Source organism: Paramisgurnus dabryanus, chromosome 17 (genome assembly GCF_030506205.2).
Source record: "Paramisgurnus dabryanus chromosome 17, PD_genome_1.1, whole genome shotgun sequence".
Lineage (NCBI taxonomy): Eukaryota > Metazoa > Chordata > Actinopteri > Cypriniformes > Cobitidae > Paramisgurnus > Paramisgurnus dabryanus.
Window position 1 is genome coordinate 5,605,399 of NC_133353.1, and position 23,418 is coordinate 5,628,816.

The window sequence follows — 23,418 nt, forward strand, 5'->3', positions numbered from 1 at the left end:
AGCATTATACTTTTATCATTTAAACATTTTTGTGCTATCTTTAAAATAAATGCCTCTTGGTTTACATTTATGCCTTTGGCAGACACTTTTATCCAAAGTGACTTACAGTGCATTACAAAGTAATGTTATATAATGTCATTGCATTCATTTACATTCAGGCACTTAGCAGACACTTATAAAATACATTACAAGATGAGAAAAACATTAAGCAATTCATCTCAAAAAGGCAATAACATGAGAAAGCACTTTTAAATTCACGTTCACTTTTAAATCTAGCGTAATATTGTGTCTTTTTTCTCCAGATTTGTTGGCAAATGCATGCAGACTTCAAATGTAAATGTGTGTAGACATGTTTGCATCTCTTTCTGAACTTACTCTTATATCTTTAGGGGATGTGTTTTACTTGTAAAATTATTTACATGCTTATATCACAGATTATTATGTTTTTTTATTTATTTTGCATACATGCTATGTATGTTGGCTGATATTTAAAGAGATGAAATGTCAATAGCACACTCCATTTCAATGATGGATTTGATTTGTATTTTGGCATTTGAAGTATAGATCAGGGAATAGACAGATAAGCTGTATATTTTATGGATGCCTGTGAGTTCTCCTCCTGGATTTATCTACATAATCAATAAGTCTTCGATTATATTGTCCATTACAATGTCAGTGGTCTTTATATGATTCCTTAATAATCTTAATGAAAAACACATTTACATGCAATTCAGAGTTATGAATCTCTGGTGTTACATCTTTTTGCATGCATTCAATTTGCACAGCAATATTATGACGAATATTTCAGGTCAGGATCTTTGACTAAGAGAATATTGAATTCCCATATGCTCTGCACACTATTGGCCCTAAGCAGTTTTTTCTTAACACCTTTATTTTAGAAAGCGCTATTAAACATTGATTAGGCAGTGAATGTAATTTTTTCAAGGTCAGTGACTGCACCGGCCAGGTGATTGATGAATCTGTCGAGCATGCACGATTGCTTTATACTATTAACAACGTTACAGAGAATGGTAAGGATGGAGTGGGGTGAGCATTAATATTGAGGGCATCTTTGTAATAAAAAAATATTTTGTCAACAGATGACTCCGGGACAGATCCGCGCCTAAGTCATCAGTTCTGGTGCGGTTCCGGCCCGGAGTCGTCTGCTGTCTGAAGTCTGGGGAACCAAAAATGGTTCTTGCTGTTGCCATTTTTGTTAAGAGTGCAGAACTGTACCTTTAAATCTTTACATTTAAATCTTTACATTGACATAACATTAAAATCACTCGCGCTTAACTTCTCTTCCGCGGCTGATCTGAGCGCAGCATTAGACCTCGGCACACGGTAACATCATCCCTCCTGACTACTCAACATTTCGCTTAAACTTCCATCAAACTAGTGCTCTTCCGACATACAATATAGTTGTCATTTTTTAGCTACTTAAAAATATCGTCACATTTTATTTTGTGCAGCCATACTTACTCGTGTAACTACTCATGTACCAGTCTTTAAATAGGGAAAACATGGAAGTGTCTGGTGGCTTCTAAATTCATCCCTGTTTGGATCCTAAGGAATGAATGGGGATAGGCTAAATGCTAACACATTCACAACGCGCTTTACAAAGATTAAGTGCACGCATTGAATAAATATAGGTATGTATTAATTCTTAAGTTGAGGTAAGACCATAGTAAAATATTGAAAAACAGTGGTGTTTTCCTTTAATGTACTGTAAAAGAATGGTAATTCCTCCAGGATTCCCTTCAGTTTAATCTCATCATAATTTGATATCAAAAATCTCAATGTAGGAGCCACAGACACCCCCCCCCCCCATCCTGATGGTGTGAATGATGATTGCTGTGTGAATTGAGACAAACCCACCAAGGTCCAGATGAAACAGTAATTTCATTCAAACAGACATTTAGTGCGCATTCTTAATTATTTTCATATGAATTTGACGGAACACAAGGGTGTAGTGTTTTATATTACTTCTATTCAATTACGATATCCAAGAGAAAATATATATGATGCATCTGAATCTTTGATGTATATCTCATAGCTCATTATTACCTCTTTTTGTCATAAATCTCACAGGAGTCAGACAGACCTGCTACACCCACCGATATCTTATCTCACGATGTTCTCATTTCCAAAGGCCACAATTGCAGCCCATTCCTATAAGCTGGCTGACATTTTTCCTGCTTAAATGCCAGCATTTGCATTGCCCACCATCCGGCTCATGCTCCTGTCCGCCAGAACACCTCATTTTAGATCGCAGGTACAAGCAGTCTGCATGAGGCCTAACGTGGGTGTAGTTTACAGATGAACTCAAGCTGTTTGGGTGATAGAAACGAGTTGGCGTTACAAGATGACTCGGTGTAGACTCACCAAAAGTTCTAGAACGCGTCTCGGCAACAACCCAGCATGTGGTTAATTATGCATTTCTCAAAGTTTGAATTCAAAAGCCTTCTGCATTAGACAGAAACCGGCTCCTTTTGGTGAGCTTGTAGACTTTCGGTTAAAAGACAGGACTGGATATTGTGATCAAAAGGACACCGGCTGTGTCCAAACACAGATGAACATCCCTCATCCTCTTGTGCGCAGCGGTAAGAACGCAGACAGCGTGCCGGAAAGGAATGTCAGATATGCCGTTTCCCGGATTAACTTTCAGCATGCGGGGCTTCGCCACTGTCAACACATAGCAACACGTGATACAGACCCGGATGAAGGACGAGATGCGTGCATTTGACGTATTCCTTCCATACGCCAGCTTACTAGAGAGCATTAAAACGGAAAAACAACAAACTGACAGAGAGATCAGTGATGCGAGCAATCTCTTGACCAAGCATGCTAAAGGATTACAGCCATGACAGGAGTGTCATTGGGGCTCAGTACTTTTCATTATGGTTGGTTGAGGGTGCTGAAATTGCATTGCAGTGTAGAGAGAGATTTTTTGATATATCAGACTAGCTCATTTATATTGGCAAGTCTTACCTGAAACATTCATACACTTATGATATACGTATATTATATATGTCATATAGGAAATAACCTTCATGATATTTTACACAAAACACATCACCAGGATGGCCGAGTGGTTAAGGACCAATGAACAAATATCCTCGTGTTGATTCTTTAAACTTCCTTTAAAGTTTGATCAGTTGTGCATAATGACATGTGCAACAAATGGATATACGGTGTCAAACTCATAGATGCATCATTTAAAATTCAGAAGCTCTTTATAAAATATTTTGAGTTAACCTCTGGCACAGCTTTAAAGCTGAAACTTATCAAGTCCTATCAGAGGTCCAGAATGTCATTGAAACACACCAGTGGCTTTGTTATCATCAGTATTAAACATGTTACCCCTTGAAGTACCCCTCCCCGCAGAGCCCCCCCACAAAACAAATCCCAATTTAACCCCTGTGTACGACTATGTGAATTGTAGGTTTATCTCCCTGAAATGTTTAACTCTGGATTTGCGAACCAACCGTAGATAAAAATAAAACCTGGAAAAGTTTTTAAACATTCAAATGCAACAATTGAAGATCAAAAGCCTGGGCCCGGTTGCATACCGCACCTTAAGTGTTTCCCCTAATTATGACACTTAAGGGGTATATTCACCTTACCTAAGAGAATAATTGAAGGGTGTTGCATATAGTATAATCCCTTAAACGGTTCTCTTAGGTAAGGGTAGTCGTTAAGTTTTTCACGACAGCGACCCAGGTTTGCCGTTATAAAATATTAATATAAAAGTTTTATGCAACACCCTTAAGTTTAAAGGGAAACATGTCGGGGCCGATGGTGTAGTGGACAGTGCTCCGACATATGGTGCAAACGCCCTTCCGGTGACCAAGGTCTTGGATCTTGGCTTGAGGTCCTTTGCCGATCCCATACCCCTCTCTTCACCCTTTACTTTCCTGTCGCCTCTCCATTACTTGGGCCCTGTCCCAAATGGCACACTCCGGACTTGTGGTCCTCCTCAGAGTCCACACTTTGATGACATCACGTAGTCCAGACTTTAGGGACCCTTGATGTGAGTCCACGTGGGTGCACCGGAGTCGTATTTTGGGACAGACTCGAGCATCACCCCGGAAATAGGAAGAGAGGTTGCCCGTCAGTGTGAACTCCTCCCTTCCGTCGCCTGATTGGTCTGATTGCCCTTTCGCAAGGACTTCTGGGTTGGCAAAGTGCGCGAAGCCTGCTGCAGTGCGGGCTTCGCTGAAGACCGCATCAAGGGGGCAAAGGAGGCGCTGATGAGCACACTTCAAAGCGTAAAAATGACAGATGGGACACCATACGGACTCGTAGACTAAGCGAGAACGCGCAATTTAAGGCCACAAGACCGAAAGTCCACATGAAGTGCGCCATTTGGGACAGGGCCTTACTATCAATAAAAGTCAAAAATGGCCCAAAAAAAAGTTTAAAGGGAAACTTAAGGGAAAATTACACTTGAGGTGCTTTATGCAACCAGGCCCTAGCATCTAAGTTCATGCATCTTTAACTACTTATCACCTGTATCTCTCCTACATTCGCCTGTGATATCTGCATGTATTCTGCAGGCAAAACTCTTCTGCATCCGTCCCATATGTTCTCAAACGCTGCCAAAGCACAGATCTGATTTGCTCTAGACGGTTCTAAGCCAACTTTAAATATCACACCTGTGTCACAAAAACTGGATTGAAGGCACTTGAGAAACTATCCTATTTATTTTTCTCATATGTGACCCTGGACCACAAAAACAGTCATAGGTCGCAAAGGTATAATTGTAGCAATAGCCAACAATACATTGTATGAGTCGAAATTATAGATTTTATTATGCCCAAAATCATTAGGATATTAAGTAAAGATCATGTTTCATGAAGATATTTAGTACATTTCTTGTAAATATATCATAAAGTATTTATCTTTAGTAATATGTGTTGCTAAGGACTTAATTTTGAATACTTTAAAACGGTTTTCTCAATATTCCGATTTTTCCCCCTCATATTCCAGATTTTAAAATAGTTGTGTCTCAGCCGAATATTGTCTTATCCAAACAAACCATAAATCAATGGAAATCTTATTTATATTATTCATCAGCTTTCAAATCTCAATTGGAAAAAAATGTACCTTTATGACTGGTATCATGATGCAAAATCATATAATCAAACATATTTGTCTTAAGACGAGTTTGTTTTTGACAAGGTTGTTGGTGTTAAGAAATGAGCTCACCTCTGAACTCTTAATAAGATGAATGAAAATACTAGAAGCTATAACATGTTCAGTCGATAAAACCTGATCACCTCAGTCTTGCCCTTCCAGCTTTGCTGGATGACTATTTCATCAAAACATTCACAACAGCCGATGGGCTGACAAAGTGATAAAGTGTTGGTCTTAAGGTCCAGTGGATGCATTTCACCATGGGCTCTAGTGTTCACAGAGCAACTATTTTTTACACTTTCACAACTGTTTACAGAAAAAAAGCGAAGACGCAGGTGGGACATTAGGCCATTGATGCTTTTAAATCTGAATACATGGACTCACCCAATACAGAAAATCCAAAACAACACTTTTAAAAAATGTGTGTTCAAAGAGATGTTTCATTTAACATCAGGATGACTGGGTGGTTGAGGCATTGGACTTCAGATGCAATTAATGAATATACTTGTGGGTATTTACCAAGAAACTGTAGAGTAGACTGATGAAACTGAACTTGATTTAAAATGAAACTAAGAAACTAGAACAGATCCTACCTTGCCCATGCCGGGTGTGTCTTTGACTTTGTTGACCGCACGTAAGAGGCAGGGCGGAGCAGGTGGAGGAGATACCTGCAGGATGCCACTGAAGTTAGTAGGGAAGAGGGGAGGGTCACACACAACAGGAGGGGCCGGACGCTGCTTCTTTTTCTTGGAAGACAGATTCAATTTCTGGGCAGCCCTAGGGAAAGAAAGAAGAAGCCATAAGAACAATCAATAAATCCAATGGACAAAAGTCCTTGTGGGTTCGAACCCCACTCCTGGTATGAGTAATAAAACTTTATATTGAAACCATTTATGTAGCACCCTGTTAATAATCAATAAAACTTGTTTCACGAAAAACGAGTCAAAAAGTGTTAAAAAAAGACCAGGATGGCCGAGTGGTTAAGGCGTTGGACTTAAGATCCAATGGACAAATGTCCTCGTGGGTTCGAACCCCACTTCTGGTATGAGTAACAGATTTTTAAATGGCAACTAGTTATGTAACAGGCTACTAACAATCAATAGAACTTGTTTCACGAAAAAACGGGTCAAAACACACCAACAAAGACCAGGATGGCCGAGTGGTTAAGGCGTTGGACTTAAGATCCAATGGACAAATGTCCTCGTGGGTTCGAACCCCACTCCTGGTATGAGTAACAGATTTTAAATGGCAACTAGTTATGTAACAGGCTACTAACAATCAATAAAACTTGTTTCACGAAAAACGGGTCAAAAAGAGTTAATAAAAGACCAGGATGTCTTGTTCCAACGCCTTAACCACTCGGCCATCCTGGTCTTTTTTTAACTCTTTTTGACCCGTTTTTCGTGAAACAAATTTTATTGATTTTTTGTAGCCTGTTAAATAACTTGCCGAGTGGTTAAGGCGTTGGACTTAAGATCAATGGACAAATGTCATCGTGGGTTCGAACCCCAGTCCTGGTATGAGTAACAGAATTTTAAACTGCAACTAGTTATGCAACAGGCAAATCAGGAAAAACAGGTCAAAAAGTGTTAAAAAAAGACCAGGATGGCCGAGTGGTTAAGGCGTTGGACTTAAGATCCAATGGACAAATGTCCTCGTGGGTTCGAACCCCACTCCTGGTATGAGTAACAGATTTTTAAATGGCAACTAGTTATGTAACAGGCTACTAACAATAAAAAAACTTGTTTCACGAAAAACGGGTCAAAAAGAGTTAAAAAAAGAACAGGATGGCCGAGTGGTTAAGGCGTTGGACTTAAGATCCAATGGACAAATGTCTTTGTGGGTTCGAACCACACTTCTTGTATGAGTAACAGAATTTTAAATGGCAACTAGTTATGTAACATGCTACTAACAATCAATAAAACTTGTTTCACGAAAAACGGGTCAAAAAGCACCAACAAAGACCAGGATGGCTGAGTGGTTAAGGCGTTGGACTTAAGATCCAATGGACAAATGTCCTCGTGGGTACGTACCCCACTCCTGGTATGAGTAACAGAATTTTAAACTGCAACTAGTTATGCAACAGGCAAATCAGGAAAAACAGGTCAAAAAGTGTTAAAAAAAGACCAGGATGGCCGAGTGGTTAAGGCGTTGGACTTAAGATCCAATGGACAAATGTCCTCGTGGGTTCGAACCCCACTCCTGGTATGAGTAACAGATTTTTAAATGGCAACTAGTTATGTAACAGGCTACTAACAATCAATAGAACTTGTTTCACGAAAAAACGGGTCAAAACACACCAACAAAGACCAGGATGGCCGAGTGGTTAAGGCGTTGGCCTTAAGATCCAATGGACAAATGTCCTCGTGGGTTCGAACCCCACTCCTGGTATGAGTAACAGATTTTTAAATGGCAACTAGTTATGTAACAGGCTACTAACAATCAATAAAACTTGTTTCACGAAAAACGGGTCAAAAAGAGTTAATAAAAGACCAGGATGTCTTGTTCCAACGCCTTAACCACTCGGCCATCCTGGTCTTTTTTTAACTCTTTTTGACCCGTTTTTCGTGAAACAAGTTTTATTGATTTTTAGTAGCCTGTTACATAACTTGCCGAGTGGTTAAGGCGTTGGACTTAAGATCAATGGACAAATGTCATCGTGGGTTCGAACCCCACTCCTGGTATGATTAACAGATTTTTAAATGGCAACTAGTTATGTAACAGTCTACTAACAATCAATAAAACTTGTTTCACGAAAAACGGGTCAAAAAGAGTTAAAAGAAGACCAGGATGGCCGAGTGGTTAAGGCGTTGGACTTAAGAATCAATGGACAAATGTCCTTGTGGGTTCGAACCCCACTTCTTGTATGAGTAACAGAATTTTAAATGGCAACTAGTTATGTAACAGGCTACTAACAATCAATAAAACTTGTTTCACGAAAAAACGGGTCAAAACGCACCAACAAAGACCAGGATGGCCGAGTGGTTAAGGCGTTGGACTTAAGATCCAATGGACAAATGTCCTCGTGGGTTCGAACCCCACTCCTGGTATGAGTAACAGATTTTTAAATGGCAACTAGTTATGTAACAGGCTACTAACAATCAATAAAACTTGTTTCACGAAAAAACGGGTCAAAACGCACCAACAAAGACCAGGATGGCCGAGTGTTTAAGGCGTTGGACTTAAGATCCAATGGACAAATGTTCTCATGGGTTTGAACCCCACTCCTGGCATGCGTAACAGAATTTTAAATGGCAACTAGTTATGTAACATGCTACTAACAATCAATAAAACTTGTTTCACGAAAAACGGGTCAAAAAGCACCAACAAAGACCAGGATGGCTGAGTGGTTAAGGCGTTGGACTTAAGATCCAATGGACAAATGTCCTCGTGGGTACGTACCCCACTCCTGGTATGAGTAACAGAATTTTAAACTGCAACTAGTTATGCAACAGGCAAATCAGGAAAAACAGGTCAAAAAGTGTTAAAAAAAGACCAGGATGGCCGAGTGGTTAAGGCGTTGGACTTAAGATCCAATGGACAAATGTCCTCGTGGGTTCGAACCCCACTCCTGGTATGAGTAACAGATTTTTAAATGGCAACTAGTTATGTAACAGGCTACTAACAATCAATAGAACTTGTTTCACGAAAAAACGGGTCAAAACACACCAACAAAGACCAGGATGGCCGAGTGGTTAAGGCGTTGGACTTAAGATCCAATGGACAAATGTCCTCGTGGGTTCGAACCCCACTCCTGGTATGAGTAACAGATTTTTAAATGGCAACTAGTTATGTAACAGGCTACTAACAATCAATAAAACTTGTTTCACGAAAAACGGGTCAAAAAGAGTTAATAAAAGACCAGGATGTCTTGTTCCAACGCCTTAACCACTCGGCCATCCTGGTCTTTTTTTAACTCTTTTTGACCCGTTTTTCGTGAAACAAGTTTTATTGATTTTTAGTAGCCTGTTACATAACTTGCCGAGTGGTTAAGGCGTTGGACTTAAGATCAATGGACAAATGTCATCGTGGGTTCGAACCCCACTCCTGGTATGATTAACAGATTTTTAAATGGCAACTAGTTATGTAACAGTCTACTAACAATCAATAAAACTTGTTTCACGAAAAACGGGTCAAAAAGAGTTAAAAGAAGACCAGGATGGCCGAGTGGTTAAGGCGTTGGACTTAAGAATCAATGGACAAATGTCCTTGTGGGTTCGAACCCCACTTCTTGTATGAGTAACAGAATTTTAAATGGCAACTAGTTATGTAACAGGCTACTAACAATCAATAAAACTTATTTCACTAAAAAACGGGTCAAAACGCACCAACAAAGACCAGGATGGCCGAGTGGTTAAGGCGTTGGACTTAAGATCCAATGGACAAATGTCCTCGTGGGTTCGAACCCCACTCCTGGTATGAGTAACAGATTTTTAAATGGCAACTAGTTATGTAACAGGCTACTAACAATCAATAAAACTTGTTTCACGAAAAAAACGGGTCAAAACGCACCAACAAAGGCCAGGATGGCCGAGTGGTTAAGGCGTTGGACTTAAGATCCAATGGACAAATGTCCTCGTGGGTTCGAACCCCACTCCTGGTATGAGTAACAGAATTTTAAATGGCAACTAGTTATGTAACAGGCTACTAACAATAAATAAAACTTGTTTGTCGAAAAACGGGTCATAAAGAGTTAATAAAAGACCAGGATGGCCGAGTGGTTAAGGCGTTGGACTTAAGATCCAATGGACAAATGTCTTCGTGGGTTCGAACCCCACTCCTGGTATGAGTTACAGATTTTTAAATGGCAACTAGTTATGTAACATGCTACTAACAATCAATAAAACTTGTTTCACGAAAAACGGGTCAAAAAGCACCAACAAAGACCAGGATGGCCGAGTGGTTAAGGCGTTGGACTTAAGATCCAATGGACAAATGTCCCCGTGGGTTCGAACCCCACTCCTGGTATGAGTAACAGAATTTTAAATGGCAACTAGTCATGTAACAGGCTACTAACAATCAATAAAACTTGTTTGTCGAAAAACGGGTCATAAAGAGTTAATAAAAGACCAGGATGGCCGAGTGGTTAAGGCGTTGGGCTTAAGATCCAATGGACAAATGTCTTCGTGGGTTCGAACCCCACTCCTGGTGTGAGTAACAGATTTTTAAATGGCAACTAGTTATGTAACATGCTACTAACAATCAATAAAACTTGTTTCACGAAAAACGGGTCAAAAAGCACCAACAAAGACCAGGATGGCCGAGTGGTTAAGGCGTTGGACTTAAGATCCAATGGACAAATGTCCTCGTGGGTCCGAACCCCACTCCTGGTATGAGTAGCAGAATTTTAAATGGCAACTAGTTATGTAACAGGCTACTAACAATCAATAAAACTTGTTTCACGAAAAAACGGGTCAAAACACACCAACAAAGACCAGGATGGCCGAGTGGTTAAGGCGTTGGCCTTAAGATTCAATGGACAAATGTCCTCGTGGGTTGGAACCCCACTCCTGGTATGAGTAACAGATTTTTAAATGGCAACTAGTTATGTAACAGGCTACTAACAATCAATAAAACTTGTTTCACGAAAAACGGGTCAAAAAGAGTTAATAAAAGACCAGGATGTCTTGTTCCAACGCCTTAACCACTCGGCCATCCTGGTCTTTTTTTAACTCTTTTTGACCCGTTTTTCGTGAAACAAGTTTTATTGATTTTTAGTAGCCTGTTACATAACTTGCCGAGTGGTTAAGGCGTTGGACTTAAGATCAATGGACAAATGTCATCGTGGGTTCGAACCCCACTCCTGGTATGATTAACAGATTTTTAAATGGCAACTAGTTATGTAACAGTCTACTAACAATCAATAAAACTTGTTTCACGAAAAACGGGTCAAAAAGAGTTAAAAGAAGACCAGGATGGCCGAGTGGTTAAGGCGTTGGACTTAAGAATCAATGGACAAATGTCCTTGTGGGTTCGAACCCCACTTCTTGTATGAGTAACAGAATTTTAAATGGCAACTAGTTATGTAACAGGCTACTAACAATCAATAGAACTTGTTTCACGAAAAAACGGGTCAAAACACACCAACAAAGACCAGGATGGCCGAGTGGTTAAGGCGTTGGACTTAAGATCCAATGGACAAATGTCCTCGTGGGTTTGAACCCCACTCCTGGTATGAGTAACAGATTTTTAAATGGCAACTAGTTATGTAACAGTCTACTAACAATCAATAAAACTTGTTTCACGAAAAACGGGTCAAAAAGAGTTAAAAGAAGACCAGGATGGCCGAGTGGTTAAGGCGTTGGACTTAAGAATCAATGGACAAATGTCCTTGTGGGTTCGAACCCCACTTCTTGTATGAGTAACAGAATTTTAAATGGCAACTAGTTATGTAACAGGCTACTAACAATCAATAAAACTTATTTCACTAAAAAACGGGTCATAACGCACCAACAAAGACCAGGATGGCCGAGTGGTTAAGGCGTTGGACTTAAGATCCAATGGACAAATGTCCTCGTGGGTTCGAACCCCACTCCTGGTATGAGTAACAGATTTTTAAATGGCAACTAGTTATGTAACAGGCTACTAACAATCAATAAAACTTGTTTCACGAAAAAAACGGGTCAAAACGCACCAACAAAGGCCAGGATGGCCGAGTGGTTAAGGCGTTGGACTTAAGATCCAATGGACAAATGTCCTCGTGGGTTCGAACCCCACTCCTGGTATGAGTAACAGAATTTTAAATGGCAACTAGTTATGTAACAGGCTACTAACAATAAATAAAACTTGTTTGTCGAAAAACGGGTCATAAAGAGTTAATAAAAGACCAGGATGGCCGAGTGGTTAAGGCGTTGGACTTAAGATCCAATGGACAAATGTCTTCGTGGGTTCGAACCCCACTCCTGGTATGAGTTACAGATTTTTAAATGGCAACTAGTTATGTAACATGCTACTAACAATCAATAAAACTTGTTTCACCAAAAACGGGTCAAAAAGCACCAACAAAGACCAGGATGGCCGAGTGGTTAAGGCGTTGGACTTAAGATCCAATGGACAAATGTCCTCGTGGGTTCGAACCCCACTCCTGGTATGAGTAACAGAATTTTAAATGGCAACTAGTTATGTAACAGGCTACTAACAATCAATAAAACTTGTTTGTCGAAAAACGGGTCATAAAGAGTTAATAAAAGACCAGGATGGCCGAGTGGTTAAGGCGTTGGGCTTAAGATCCAATGGACAAATGTCTTCGTGGGTTCGAACCCCACTCCTGGTGTGAGTAACAGATTTTTAAATGGCAACTAGTTATGTAACAGTCTACTAACAATCAATAAAACTTGTTTCACGAAAAACGGGTCAAAAAGAGTTAAAAGAAGACCAGGATGGCCGAGTGGTTAAGGCGTTGGACTTAAGAATCAATGGACAAATGTCCTTGTGGGTTCGAACCCCACTTCTTGTATGAGTAACAGAATTTTAAATGGCAACTAGTTATGTAACAGGCTACTAACAATCAATAAAACTTATTTCACTAAAAAACGGGTCAAAACGCACCAACAAAGACCAGGATGGCCGAGTGGTTAAGGCGTTGGACTTAAGATCCAATGGACAAATGTCCTCGTGGGTTCGAACCCCACTCCTGGTATGAGTAACAGATTTTTAAATGGCAACTAGTTATGTAACAGGCTACTAACAATCAATAAAACTTGTTTCACGAAAAAAACGGGTCAAAACGCACCAACAAAGGCCAGGATGGCCGAGTGGTTAAGGCGTTGGACTTAAGATCCAATGGACAAATGTCCTCGTGGGTTCGAACCCCACTCCTGGTATGAGTAACAGAATTTTAAATGGCAACTAGTTATGTAACAGGCTACTAACAATAAATAAAACTTGTTTGTCGAAAAACGGGTCATAAAGAGTTAATAAAAGACCAGGATGGCCGAGTGGTTAAGGCGTTGGACTTAAGATCCAATGGACAAATGTCTTTGTGGGTTCGAACCACACTTCTTGTATGAGTAACAGAATTTTAAATGGCAACTAGTTATGTAACATGCTACTAACAATCAATAAAACTTGTTTCACGAAAAACGGGTCAAAAAGCACCAACAAAGACCAGGATGGCTGAGTGGTTAAGGCGTTGGACTTAAGATCCAATGGACAAATGTCCTCGTGGGTACGTACCCCACTCCTGGTATGAGTAACAGAATTTTAAACTGCAACTAGTTATGCAACAGGCAAATCAGGAAAAACAGGTCAAAAAGTGTTAAAAAAAGACCAGGATGGCCGAGTGGTTAAGGCGTTGGACTTAAGATCCAATGGACAAATGTCCTCGTGGGTTCGAACCCCACTCCTGGTATGAGTAACAGATTTTTAAATGGCAACTAGTTATGTAACAGGCTACTAACAATCAATAGAACTTGTTTCACGAAAAAACGGGTCAAAACACACCAACAAAGACCAGGATGGCCGAGTGGTTAAGGCGTTGGCCTTAAGATCCAATGGACAAATGTCCTCGTGGGTTCGAACCCCACTCCTGGTATGAGTAACAGATTTTTAAATGGCAACTAGTTATGTAACAGGCTACTAACAATCAATAAAACTTGTTTCACGAAAAACGGGTCAAAAAGAGTTAATAAAAGACCAGGATGGCCGAGTGGTTAAGGCGTTGGGCTTAAGATCCAATGGACAAATGTCTTCGTGGGTTCGAACCCCACTCCTGGTGTGAGTAACAGATTTTTAAATGGCAACTAGTTATGTAACAGTCTACTAACAATCAATAAAACTTGTTTCACGAAAAACGGGTCAAAAAGCACCAACAAAGACCAGGATGGCTGAGTGGTTAAGGCGTTGGACTTAAGATCCAATGGACAAATGTCCCCGTGGGTTCGAACCCCACTCCTGGTATGAGTAACAGAATTTTAAATGGCAACTAGTCATGTAACAGGCTACTAACAATCAATAAAACTTGTTTGTCGAAAAACGGGTCATAAAGAGTTAATAAAAGACCAGGATGGCCGAGTGGTTAAGGCGTTGGGCTTAAGATCCAATGGACAAATGTCTTCGTGGGTTCGAACCCCACTCCTGGTGTGAGTAACAGATTTTTAAATGGCAACTAGTTATGTAACATGCTACTAACAATCAATAAAACTTGTTTCACGAAAAACGGGTCAAAACACACCAACAAAGACCAGGATGGCCGAGTGGTTAAGGCGTTGGCCTTAAGATTCAATGGACAAATGTCCTCGTGGGTTGGAACCCCACTCCTGGTATGAGTAACAGAATTTTAAATGGCAACTAGTTATGTAACAGGCTACTAACAATAAATAAAACTTGTTTGTCGAAAAACGGGTCAAAAAGAGTTAAAAGAAGACCAGGATGGCCGAGTGGTTAAGGCGTTGGACTTAAGAATCAATGGACAAATGTCCTTGTGGGTTCGAACCCCACTTCTTGTATGAGTAACAGAATTTTAAATGGCAACTAGTTATGTAACAGGCTACTAACAATCAATAAAACTTATTTCACTAAAAAACGGGTCAAAACGCACCAACAAAGACCAGGATGGCCGAGTGGTTAAGGTGTTGGACTTAAGATCCAATGGACAAATGTCCTCGTGGGTTCGAACCCCACTCCTGGTATGAGTAACAGATTTTTAAATGGCAACTAGTTATGTAACAGGCTACTAACAATCAATAAAACTTGTTTCACGAAAAAAACGGGTCAAAACGCACCAACAAAGGCCAGGATGGCCGAGTGGTTAAGGCGTTGGACTTAAGATCCAATGGACAAATGTCCTCGTGGGTTCGAACCCCACTCCTGGTATGAGTAACAGAATTTTAAATGGCAACTAGTTATGTAACAGGCTACTAACAATAAATAAAACTTGTTTGTCGAAAAACGGGTCATAAAGAGTTAATAAAAGACCAGGATGGCCGAGTGGTTAAGGCGTTGGACTTAAGATCCAATGGACAAATGTCTTCGTGGGTTCGAACCCCACTCCTGGTATGAGTTACAGATTTTTAAATGGCAACTAGTTATGTAACATGCTACTAACAATCAATAAAACTTGTTTCACGAAAAACGGGTCAAAAAGCACCAACAAAGACCAGGATGGCCGAGTGGTTAAGGCGTTGGACTTAAGATCCAATGGACAAATGTCCCCGTGGGTTCGAACCCCACTCCTGGTATGAGTAACAGAATTTTAAATGGCAACTAGTCATGTAACAGGCTACTAACAATCAATAAAACTTGTTTGTCGAAAAACGGGTCATAAAGAGTTAATAAAAGACCAGGATGGCCGAGTGGTTAAGGCGTTGGGCTTAAGATCCAATGGACAAATGTCTTCGTGGGTTCGAACCCCACTCCTGGTGTGAGTAACAGATTTTTAAATGGCAACTAGTTATGTAACATGCTACTAACAATCAATAAAACTTGTTTCACGAAAAACGGGTCAAAAAGCACCAACAAAGACCAGGATGGCCGAGTGGTTAAGGCGTTGGACTTAAGATCCAATGGACAAATGTCCTCGTGGGTCCGAACCCCACTCCTGGTATGAGTAGCAGAATTTTAAATGGCAACTAGTTATGTAACAGGCTACTAACAATCAATAAAACTTGTTTCACGAAAAAACGGGTCAAAACACACCAACAAAGACCAGGATGGCCGAGTGGTTAAGGCGTTGGCCTTAAGATTCAATGGACAAATGTCCTCGTGGGTTGGAACCCCACTCCTGGTATGAGTAACAGATTTTTAAATGGCAACTAGTTATGTAACAGGCTACTAACAATCAATAAAACTTGTTTCACGAAAAACGGGTCAAAAAGAGTTAATAAAAGACCAGGATGTCTTGTTCCAACGCCTTAACCACTCGGCCATCCTGGTCTTTTTTTAACTCTTTTTGACCCGTTTTTCGTGAAACAAGTTTTATTGATTTTTAGTAGCCTGTTACATAACTTGCCGAGTGGTTAAGGCGTTGGACTTAAGATCAATGGACAAATGTCATCGTGGGTTCGAACCCCACTCCTGGTATGATTAACAGATTTTTAAATGGCAACTAGTTATGTAACAGTCTACTAACAATCAATAAAACTTGTTTCACGAAAAACGGGTCAAAAAGAGTTAAAAGAAGACCAGGATGGCCGAGTGGTTAAGGCGTTGGACTTAAGAATCAATGGACAAATGTCCTTGTGGGTTCGAACCCCACTTCTTGTATGAGTAACAGAATTTTAAATGGCAACTAGTTATGTAACAGGCTACTAACAATCAATAGAACTTGTTTCACGAAAAAACGGGTCAAAACACACCAACAAAGACCAGGATGGCCGAGTGGTTAAGGCGTTGGACTTAAGATCCAATGGACAAATGTCCTCGTGGGTTTGAACCCCACTCCTGGTATGAGTAACAGATTTTTAAATGGCAACTAGTTATGTAACAGTCTACTAACAATCAATAAAACTTGTTTCACGAAAAACGGGTCAAAAAGAGTTAAAAGAAGACCAGGATGGCCGAGTGGTTAAGGCGTTGGACTTAAGAATCAATGGACAAATGTCCTTGTGGGTTCGAACCCCACTTCTTGTATGAGTAACAGAATTTTAAATGGCAACTAGTTATGTAACAGGCTACTAACAATCAATAAAACTTATTTCACTAAAAAACGGGTCAAAACGCACCAACAAAGACCAGGATGGCCGAGTGGTTAAGGCGTTGGACTTAAGATCCAATGGACAAATGTCCTCGTGGGTTCGAACCCCACTCCTGGTATGAGTAACAGATTTTTAAATGGCAACTAGTTATGTAACAGGCTACTAACAATCAATAAAACTTGTTTCACGAAAAAAACGGGTCAAAACGCACCAACAAAGGCCAGGATGGCCGAGTGGTTAAGGCGTTGGACTTAAGATCCAATGGACAAATGTCCTCGTGGGTTCGAACCCCACTCCTGGTATGAGTAACAGAATTTTAAATGGCAACTAGTTATGTAACAGGCTACTAACAATAAATAAAACTTGTTTGTCGAAAAACGGGTCATAAAGAGTTAATAAAAGACCAGGATGGCCGAGTGGTTAAGGCGTTGGACTTAAGATCCAATGGACAAATGTCTTCGTGGGTTCGAACCCCACTCCTGGTATGAGTTACAGATTTTTAAATGGCAACTAGTTATGTAACATGCTACTAACAATCAATAAAACTTGTTTCACCAAAAACGGGTCAAAAAGCACCAACAAAGACCAGGATGGCCGAGTGGTTAAGGCGTTGGACTTAAGATCCAATGGACAAATGTCCTCGTGGGTTCGAACCCCACTCCTGGTATGAGTAACAGAATTTTAAATGGCAACTAGTTATGTAACAGGCTACTAACAATCAATAAAACTTGTTTGTCGAAAAACGGGTCATAAAGAGTTAATAAAAGACCAGGATGGCCGAGTGGTTAAGGCGTTGGGCTTAAGATCCAATGGACAAATGTCTTCGTGGGTTCGGACCCCACTCCTGGTGTGAGTAACAGATTTTTAAATGGCAACTAGTTATGTAACATGCTACTAACAATCAATAAAACTTGTTTCACGAAAAACGGGTCAAAAAGCACCAACAAAGACCAGGATGGCCGAGTGGTTAAGGCGTTGGACTTAAGATCCAATGGACAAATGTCCTCGTGGGTTCGAACCCCACTCCTGGTATGAGTAGCAGAATTTTAAATGGCAACTAGTTATGTAACAGGCTACTAACAATCAATAAAACTTGTTTCACGAAAAAACGGGTCAAAAAGCATAGACAAAGACCAGGATGGCTGAGTGGTTAAGGCGTTGGACTTAAGATCCAATGGACAAATGTCCTCGTGGGTTCGAACCCCACTCCTGGTATGAGTAACAGAATTTTAAATGGCAACTAGTTATGTAACAGGCTACTAACAATCAATAAAACTTGTTTGTCGAAAAACGGGTCATAAAGAGTTAATAAAAGACCAGGATGGCCGAGTGGTTAAGGCGTTGGACTTAAGATCCAATGGACAAATGTCCTCGTGGGTTCGAACCCCACTCCTGGTATGAGTAACAGAAGTTTAAATAGCAACTAGTTATGTAACAGTCAACTAACAATCAATAAAACTTGTTTCACGAAAAACGGGTCAAAAAGAGTTAAAAAAAAAACCAGGATGGCCGAGTGGTTAAGGCGTTGGACTTAAGATCCAATGGACAAATGTCTTCGTGGGTTCGAACCCCACTCCTGGTATGAGTAACAGATTTTTAAATGGCAACTAGTTATGTAACATGCTACTAACAATCAATAAAACTTGTTTGTCGAAAAACGGGTCAAAAAGCACCAACAAAGACCAGGATGAGTGCTTATGAAGGCACTACAACATTTTACGAGTTAGACAGTCAGATAGACAGACTGGGTCTGTCAGTGTATACTACCACCCCTGTAAACAGTGAATGTTAACATGCTCAGTGGTTAAGGGGTAATATAAGGAATAGACAGACAGACAGACAGACAGACAGACAGGCAGAAAGATTAGTGTTTGAAGAGCTATTATAAACTGCTGTGGAAGCAGTAAGAGTCGATTGATTCATACAGTGTCTTACAGCGTTAAGCCGAAAGTATACTAGGGACGTCCGCGTATGCGGTGTTCGTGTGCAGCCCAAAATTTGAGACCGCGCGGACAGTGCGCGTACAGTCTGCGTACGACAGCGCATGCGTGTGAAAATATTTAGACAGGACACTCCACTATAAACAATTATACAAAGGAAATAGACAGCATTTGCACACACACTATCGTTTTTCTTCTTTAACTTTTACTTCTTCAAAGAACAGAAAGCTCTGGAGCATGTTTGTTTGATTCCGGTTCTTTGTTGTCTTGTTGTTTGTTCTAAACTGTGTTTGCAATGGTGGATCAGTGGCTTTTCATCACCTATCCGAATGTTTTAATTTACTGTAAATGTCGCCAAATCAGTGCTGCCCTGACAGCCTGTTAGACTAATAATTTGAGTAAGAAATCCTTTGTATTGCGTATAGTGTCGAACGCGGCCATCCGCATGTAGCTGCGGGGACTATACTCGGAAAGCTGCGCGGACATATCTGTGCAGAGGCTTACCAGAGCCTCATTTAGAGTCTCACAGGATTCCAGTGCTGGAGGCTGAAACTGAAAAACTCAACCACCACCCTGAGATCTCGAATATTAAAACAATATGTTTGTCCAAGGGTAAAGAAACTCTCTGCAAGGACATCATAACTTAAGGAAACATCCACTAAAAATCACAGAGGGACATAATGGCTATAGGTAAAGAAATGTGAGGTAAGATTTTAGAAAATGCCAAGCTTCAAATATTTGCATATGCCATTATGCAGTGGCGTAGAATTCATTTACATACACAAAAATAAACCAACACAAGCCTATGCCTTAAAATGTCGGAGGTATCAAACTTTGTGATGTGATTATGTTTAAGTTTGAATAGCTAGATCCAAATTCATGAATGTCATAATTACACATTTAGAAAAGTTTGTCACAAATGGTCCCAAGCTGTCACTCTGATGGTACCCTTTTAAAGACTTCTAATGTGTACCATTAAGGTACATTTGGTACCAATATGTACCTTTGAGTTAATAAAATACACTCTTTGATACAAATACTAAACGCATAAGCAGAGTTTTACGTTTGTGCACCTACAATAGTACTGAAATTCTTTGAAATTAGAGAGAGAGTGCGACATCTTGTTTTTTTAAATATAGTTTAAATGAATTAAAACAATTTTGGCCTGAAGTTTATGTATTAAAATATCAAGATTAGACAAATAAAATATAAATTCTTATATTTTGATTTCATTAATAGCTCAAACAAAATCAAAAGTGGTTCTGGTCTGGGGGGGTGGTAACCCCCAGCCCACCCCCAAACTCCGCCTATGACTAAATGTATGTTTGAGGTATATAATGAACCCTGTAGGTGTAATGAAAAACTTTTTAAAAGTATATAGCCCTACTAACAGCTAGGGACCATTTTTCTGATTAAAGTTTTACTTGTTCCGGATAAAACCGAGGAAGATGCTTCACCTTCCTAAGCTCGGCAGTATTCAAGATTTTTCTCTTAACATTAATTTAAAAAGACATTATTTGGGGGACAATTAAATACAGTACATTCAAAACAATGGGGGGACGCATCTACTTAATGCATTACAGTTCAGAATAAAGAAGATCCGAATTCGGGGCAGTTCAACACTCCAAACTTTAACTCAGATGTCCAAAGGTCCAAAAAGATGCAAGTTTTAATTTGTCAGATTGGCCGAAATGGTATCAGTTTGTTCAATTAGCTGTAACATAAAAACACAGTCATTCATTGCGAAGCAGAAGTCTTTCATTTCGTCCTACTTGTGCAAATCTATTCAAGGCCAAAGATACAGGCTGAAGAGAAAATAGCTTCTATACTGGCATTTAAAGTAGCCAAGGTCTCCTGGCTGGCACAAACTCACTTCACATAATGTAGAAATACACTTTCAGCCTCTGGCTACAGGAGAGGACCAGCTATTCGATAAAGCAAAGAAAATATTTTGCTTCCTTTGCAGCGTGATCAAATTTCTGTCCAGTGTAGCAGAGCAAAGTGGTTACTGTGAGAAAAAAAGCGAGACAAAAATAATAAACACTCTGGCAGATAAGAGGTGGTGGAAATATAGCTGGAAGTAATAATAACACTCTGTGTTTGTATAGAGATAGAGATGCAGTTACCTTTAAAATCATCAGCCTGAGCATTTTAGACGGCAACAAAATGAGCAGCCTATATCTCAGAAATGTGATAAAGTTTCATCTGGATATATTTACTAAAGTGTATGTGGACATTTTGGATGACAAGGGAAATGGCTGAGCTCCAAGATGTTGTGTGAAATGCAAAGTGAGGTAATTATTATGTTCTCTCTGAAACACTGACCAACACACAGTTTTCCCAACTCCTAATGAGCTGGCAGGCAAAGTCTCATAAACTTTCAAAAAAAATCGACATCTCAACAATGCGCTTCTAATTCAACCCTTTCGTCCTAGATAATGAAACAAAGTACCATAGTTACCTGCTCCAGAGAGACCTGAAGAAGATGAAATTGTCTTTTGTGTTAAAAGCCGAATCACGTCGACTGGGAAATTGTCTGAGAATTAGAAGGACACTTTGCTTGAATTGGCTTGAACCACACTGAGTCGAGATGCGGATGTGTTATTTTGCAAAGGCGTTAATGAGATTTCCTTAAATAGAATCTTAGAAGAACATTCAACTCTTGGAAAACAGACAACATCTCTCCTCAACCATCTTCAAAAAATCACAAAACAGGAAGACATAAGTGCATGTAATGTAAATGCGTTTATCAAAGCTCAGAGGCACAAATATAACTGGACTTACATTTAATAAAGAAAATGTAAGTGCCGTTTGTCTATCCAAAACTCGCCACAATGATGCTAAAGGTTAAGGGTGCACTGACAGGAAAAAATTGTCCAAAATGGTCCCAAGCTGTCACTGGGGCAGTACCCTTTAAAAAGGTCCTAAAATGTTTAATTTAGGTACAGATATGTATACATTTGGAACCAATGTGGACTTTTGAGGTACTATGCACTCTTTGGCACCAATATGTACCTCTGAGGTATACCAAATCTTTGAACTCTTTAGGAGCAAAAGTGTACTTTTTTAAAGGGTACCGCCCCACACCACTGTTCAAATAAAAATTTCTTGTGGGCGCACTCATATTACCCAAACCAACCCATACCCAAGTGCAATTGTCCCCCGTCCCTACTCCCCCAGAAGCACGCACTCACACTGTACTTTTATCGATCCGAGCCCAGGCGTGCTTTCGTCATTACTGTGGGTTCACCCCAGATGCATTTGAGGCGTCAAATTCGCGTCTACTGCGCGTAGTTGGACACTTTAACATTTTAACATTCACGCATGAAATTCTAGTCATCGAGACATTCACGTGGAAATTCGTGTCATGGGAGGGGCTTCTGCGACTGTGCTCGCTTCCTGTAATCACGTCACTATTAGAGCAAGCTCCTGATTGGTTAACGCGGTGCATTTTTCCGCCAACGTTCAAATTTTTCAACTTGTGGATTTCCCCCGGCAACGTTCAATTCTCGCCATTACTAGAGGCTATAACTACTACGAACTAGACGCGCGAATGAGGCGCAATTGGGTGAACCGTGCCACGCTTAACGCCTCATTCGCGCCCCAAGACCTCCAGACGTGCATCAACACGTCTTTACATTGACTTAACATTGAAATCACTCGCGTTTGACGCCTCTACCGCGTCTGGTGTGAACGCAGCATTAGGATGCGATTGTTTTAAAAAGCAGGAAGTAGAGCGCTCTCTTAACACTGGAACCCATCGTGATGTTAAGTCTGTGTTTTTTATTCAGAGTCGTTTGGTGCTTGATGACAGACAGCCCTCTCACATGCCTATCATATTGCTTAGTTGATTTGTCACGTGTGCAGTTCAGACAGTCACTTAACTCGCCGCATGCATCAGAAGGTTTTAACGAAGGCAGATGAAGGTGAGTGGTCGCGCAATTGATGTCTCTATTTTTGAAACGCGCTCTTGCGCGATTAGCGGGCTAGACATCGCGCGATTCACGGGCTCAACATCGTTGCAAAGCCCTTTCTGCTAGTGCCTGCATCAAAAGTTTTGCATTTCTTTTTCTGTGTATAGCATTCAGTTTGGCAATTACAAGCTGGATTGCTAGTAAATTTATAACTTGCCAAATCGTAACTAAATGCAGTCCTGTTTCCAAGCGTGCCTTGTTTTATTCACGGTTGGTTTTCCAGGTTACCAATACAACCGTCTTTCGCTCGAACAACTTGATGAAAACCTTATTTGCATTTGTTTGAATTTTGAAAAGTTTCGCTTCACGTTTTGATGGAAACCCAACTACTGACCGTGTGGTTGTCAGGACATTGCTAAAAATGCAGGTTGTTTGCGTATTGCTCTGTGGTTACAAACACTAAGTTGCCTGTTTTTCCCAAACACCAGCCTAAATAAATTACTAACTGCAATATTCTACATGCTGCATGTGCGAACAGGAAAAGTTACACACCATAATGCAATTGATTTGGTTCGTTTTTGATCCAAGTGATTTTGCCTAGGTAAGCACTACTAACAAGACATGTCTATCCAGTGAAGCTAAAGAAAAACAGGATTTGTTTCTCACCTCTCCATCATTTAAGGGGCCTGAGGACACCTAAGTGTCCAAACCCCAGTTCTTCCTTCTGCTCTTAAACAAGCATCCGTCTTCAATGTATTCTGCAGCACGCAGACCCTATAGGTTCAACCTGAG

At 40.3% G+C, this 23,418-nt stretch overlaps 1 protein-coding gene and 51 non-coding genes across 53 annotated transcripts in view; 51 read left to right on the top strand and 1 right to left on the bottom strand.

Annotated features, from left to right (window-relative positions):
- The window catches only part of kif26ba (kinesin family member 26Ba), a 122,635-nt gene that overhangs the window by 30,749 nt on the left and 68,468 nt on the right, over positions 1 to 23,418 (bottom strand). For both annotated transcript variants that reach the window (XM_065253599.2, XM_065253594.2), the window contains exon 5: positions 5,733 to 5,916. In XM_065253599.2, coding sequence (XP_065109671.1) covers positions 5,733 to 5,916 — 184 coding nt within the window. The remainder of the gene's footprint in view (positions 1 to 5,732; positions 5,917 to 23,418) is intronic.
- Positions 6,102 to 6,184, top strand: trnal-uaa (transfer RNA leucine (anticodon UAA)). Its single transcript has one exon. It is a non-coding gene; the product is annotated as a tRNA-Leu (tRNA).
- trnal-uaa (transfer RNA leucine (anticodon UAA)) lies at positions 6,285 to 6,367 on the top strand. The gene has a single exon. It is a non-coding gene; the product is annotated as a tRNA-Leu (tRNA).
- Positions 6,739 to 6,821, top strand: trnal-uaa (transfer RNA leucine (anticodon UAA)). The gene has a single exon. It is a non-coding gene; the product is annotated as a tRNA-Leu (tRNA).
- Positions 6,922 to 7,003, top strand: trnal-uaa (transfer RNA leucine (anticodon UAA)). The gene has a single exon. It is a non-coding gene; the product is annotated as a tRNA-Leu (tRNA).
- On the top strand, positions 7,103 to 7,185 carry trnal-uaa (transfer RNA leucine (anticodon UAA)). The gene has a single exon. It is a non-coding gene; the product is annotated as a tRNA-Leu (tRNA).
- On the top strand, positions 7,265 to 7,347 carry trnal-uaa (transfer RNA leucine (anticodon UAA)). Its single transcript has one exon. It is a non-coding gene; the product is annotated as a tRNA-Leu (tRNA).
- On the top strand, positions 7,448 to 7,530 carry trnal-uaa (transfer RNA leucine (anticodon UAA)). Its single transcript has one exon. It is a non-coding gene; the product is annotated as a tRNA-Leu (tRNA).
- Positions 8,107 to 8,189, top strand: trnal-uaa (transfer RNA leucine (anticodon UAA)). The gene has a single exon. It is a non-coding gene; the product is annotated as a tRNA-Leu (tRNA).
- On the top strand, positions 8,472 to 8,554 carry trnal-uaa (transfer RNA leucine (anticodon UAA)). The gene has a single exon. It is a non-coding gene; the product is annotated as a tRNA-Leu (tRNA).
- Positions 8,634 to 8,716, top strand: trnal-uaa (transfer RNA leucine (anticodon UAA)). The gene has a single exon. It is a non-coding gene; the product is annotated as a tRNA-Leu (tRNA).
- On the top strand, positions 8,817 to 8,899 carry trnal-uaa (transfer RNA leucine (anticodon UAA)). The gene has a single exon. It is a non-coding gene; the product is annotated as a tRNA-Leu (tRNA).
- Positions 9,476 to 9,558, top strand: trnal-uaa (transfer RNA leucine (anticodon UAA)). Its single transcript has one exon. It is a non-coding gene; the product is annotated as a tRNA-Leu (tRNA).
- On the top strand, positions 9,660 to 9,742 carry trnal-uaa (transfer RNA leucine (anticodon UAA)). Its single transcript has one exon. It is a non-coding gene; the product is annotated as a tRNA-Leu (tRNA).
- trnal-uaa (transfer RNA leucine (anticodon UAA)) lies at positions 9,843 to 9,925 on the top strand. The gene has a single exon. It is a non-coding gene; the product is annotated as a tRNA-Leu (tRNA).
- On the top strand, positions 10,025 to 10,107 carry trnal-uaa (transfer RNA leucine (anticodon UAA)). Its single transcript has one exon. It is a non-coding gene; the product is annotated as a tRNA-Leu (tRNA).
- trnal-uaa (transfer RNA leucine (anticodon UAA)) lies at positions 10,208 to 10,290 on the top strand. The gene has a single exon. It is a non-coding gene; the product is annotated as a tRNA-Leu (tRNA).
- Positions 10,390 to 10,472, top strand: trnal-uaa (transfer RNA leucine (anticodon UAA)). Its single transcript has one exon. It is a non-coding gene; the product is annotated as a tRNA-Leu (tRNA).
- trnal-uaa (transfer RNA leucine (anticodon UAA)) lies at positions 10,573 to 10,655 on the top strand. The gene has a single exon. It is a non-coding gene; the product is annotated as a tRNA-Leu (tRNA).
- trnal-uaa (transfer RNA leucine (anticodon UAA)) lies at positions 11,232 to 11,314 on the top strand. The gene has a single exon. It is a non-coding gene; the product is annotated as a tRNA-Leu (tRNA).
- Positions 11,598 to 11,680, top strand: trnal-uaa (transfer RNA leucine (anticodon UAA)). The gene has a single exon. It is a non-coding gene; the product is annotated as a tRNA-Leu (tRNA).
- Positions 11,782 to 11,864, top strand: trnal-uaa (transfer RNA leucine (anticodon UAA)). The gene has a single exon. It is a non-coding gene; the product is annotated as a tRNA-Leu (tRNA).
- On the top strand, positions 11,965 to 12,047 carry trnal-uaa (transfer RNA leucine (anticodon UAA)). Its single transcript has one exon. It is a non-coding gene; the product is annotated as a tRNA-Leu (tRNA).
- On the top strand, positions 12,147 to 12,229 carry trnal-uaa (transfer RNA leucine (anticodon UAA)). Its single transcript has one exon. It is a non-coding gene; the product is annotated as a tRNA-Leu (tRNA).
- Positions 12,330 to 12,412, top strand: trnal-uaa (transfer RNA leucine (anticodon UAA)). The gene has a single exon. It is a non-coding gene; the product is annotated as a tRNA-Leu (tRNA).
- trnal-uaa (transfer RNA leucine (anticodon UAA)) lies at positions 12,696 to 12,778 on the top strand. Its single transcript has one exon. It is a non-coding gene; the product is annotated as a tRNA-Leu (tRNA).
- trnal-uaa (transfer RNA leucine (anticodon UAA)) lies at positions 12,880 to 12,962 on the top strand. The gene has a single exon. It is a non-coding gene; the product is annotated as a tRNA-Leu (tRNA).
- trnal-uaa (transfer RNA leucine (anticodon UAA)) lies at positions 13,063 to 13,145 on the top strand. The gene has a single exon. It is a non-coding gene; the product is annotated as a tRNA-Leu (tRNA).
- On the top strand, positions 13,245 to 13,327 carry trnal-uaa (transfer RNA leucine (anticodon UAA)). The gene has a single exon. It is a non-coding gene; the product is annotated as a tRNA-Leu (tRNA).
- On the top strand, positions 13,407 to 13,489 carry trnal-uaa (transfer RNA leucine (anticodon UAA)). Its single transcript has one exon. It is a non-coding gene; the product is annotated as a tRNA-Leu (tRNA).
- Positions 13,590 to 13,672, top strand: trnal-uaa (transfer RNA leucine (anticodon UAA)). The gene has a single exon. It is a non-coding gene; the product is annotated as a tRNA-Leu (tRNA).
- trnal-uaa (transfer RNA leucine (anticodon UAA)) lies at positions 13,773 to 13,855 on the top strand. The gene has a single exon. It is a non-coding gene; the product is annotated as a tRNA-Leu (tRNA).
- Positions 13,955 to 14,037, top strand: trnal-uaa (transfer RNA leucine (anticodon UAA)). The gene has a single exon. It is a non-coding gene; the product is annotated as a tRNA-Leu (tRNA).
- trnal-uaa (transfer RNA leucine (anticodon UAA)) lies at positions 14,138 to 14,220 on the top strand. Its single transcript has one exon. It is a non-coding gene; the product is annotated as a tRNA-Leu (tRNA).
- On the top strand, positions 14,320 to 14,402 carry trnal-uaa (transfer RNA leucine (anticodon UAA)). The gene has a single exon. It is a non-coding gene; the product is annotated as a tRNA-Leu (tRNA).
- On the top strand, positions 14,686 to 14,768 carry trnal-uaa (transfer RNA leucine (anticodon UAA)). Its single transcript has one exon. It is a non-coding gene; the product is annotated as a tRNA-Leu (tRNA).
- Positions 14,870 to 14,952, top strand: trnal-uaa (transfer RNA leucine (anticodon UAA)). Its single transcript has one exon. It is a non-coding gene; the product is annotated as a tRNA-Leu (tRNA).
- trnal-uaa (transfer RNA leucine (anticodon UAA)) lies at positions 15,053 to 15,135 on the top strand. Its single transcript has one exon. It is a non-coding gene; the product is annotated as a tRNA-Leu (tRNA).
- trnal-uaa (transfer RNA leucine (anticodon UAA)) lies at positions 15,235 to 15,317 on the top strand. Its single transcript has one exon. It is a non-coding gene; the product is annotated as a tRNA-Leu (tRNA).
- Positions 15,418 to 15,500, top strand: trnal-uaa (transfer RNA leucine (anticodon UAA)). Its single transcript has one exon. It is a non-coding gene; the product is annotated as a tRNA-Leu (tRNA).
- trnal-uaa (transfer RNA leucine (anticodon UAA)) lies at positions 15,600 to 15,682 on the top strand. Its single transcript has one exon. It is a non-coding gene; the product is annotated as a tRNA-Leu (tRNA).
- On the top strand, positions 15,783 to 15,865 carry trnal-uaa (transfer RNA leucine (anticodon UAA)). The gene has a single exon. It is a non-coding gene; the product is annotated as a tRNA-Leu (tRNA).
- On the top strand, positions 16,442 to 16,524 carry trnal-uaa (transfer RNA leucine (anticodon UAA)). Its single transcript has one exon. It is a non-coding gene; the product is annotated as a tRNA-Leu (tRNA).
- Positions 16,808 to 16,890, top strand: trnal-uaa (transfer RNA leucine (anticodon UAA)). Its single transcript has one exon. It is a non-coding gene; the product is annotated as a tRNA-Leu (tRNA).
- Positions 16,992 to 17,074, top strand: trnal-uaa (transfer RNA leucine (anticodon UAA)). Its single transcript has one exon. It is a non-coding gene; the product is annotated as a tRNA-Leu (tRNA).
- On the top strand, positions 17,175 to 17,257 carry trnal-uaa (transfer RNA leucine (anticodon UAA)). The gene has a single exon. It is a non-coding gene; the product is annotated as a tRNA-Leu (tRNA).
- On the top strand, positions 17,357 to 17,439 carry trnal-uaa (transfer RNA leucine (anticodon UAA)). Its single transcript has one exon. It is a non-coding gene; the product is annotated as a tRNA-Leu (tRNA).
- Positions 17,540 to 17,622, top strand: trnal-uaa (transfer RNA leucine (anticodon UAA)). The gene has a single exon. It is a non-coding gene; the product is annotated as a tRNA-Leu (tRNA).
- On the top strand, positions 17,722 to 17,804 carry trnal-uaa (transfer RNA leucine (anticodon UAA)). Its single transcript has one exon. It is a non-coding gene; the product is annotated as a tRNA-Leu (tRNA).
- trnal-uaa (transfer RNA leucine (anticodon UAA)) lies at positions 17,905 to 17,987 on the top strand. The gene has a single exon. It is a non-coding gene; the product is annotated as a tRNA-Leu (tRNA).
- Positions 18,088 to 18,170, top strand: trnal-uaa (transfer RNA leucine (anticodon UAA)). The gene has a single exon. It is a non-coding gene; the product is annotated as a tRNA-Leu (tRNA).
- On the top strand, positions 18,272 to 18,354 carry trnal-uaa (transfer RNA leucine (anticodon UAA)). The gene has a single exon. It is a non-coding gene; the product is annotated as a tRNA-Leu (tRNA).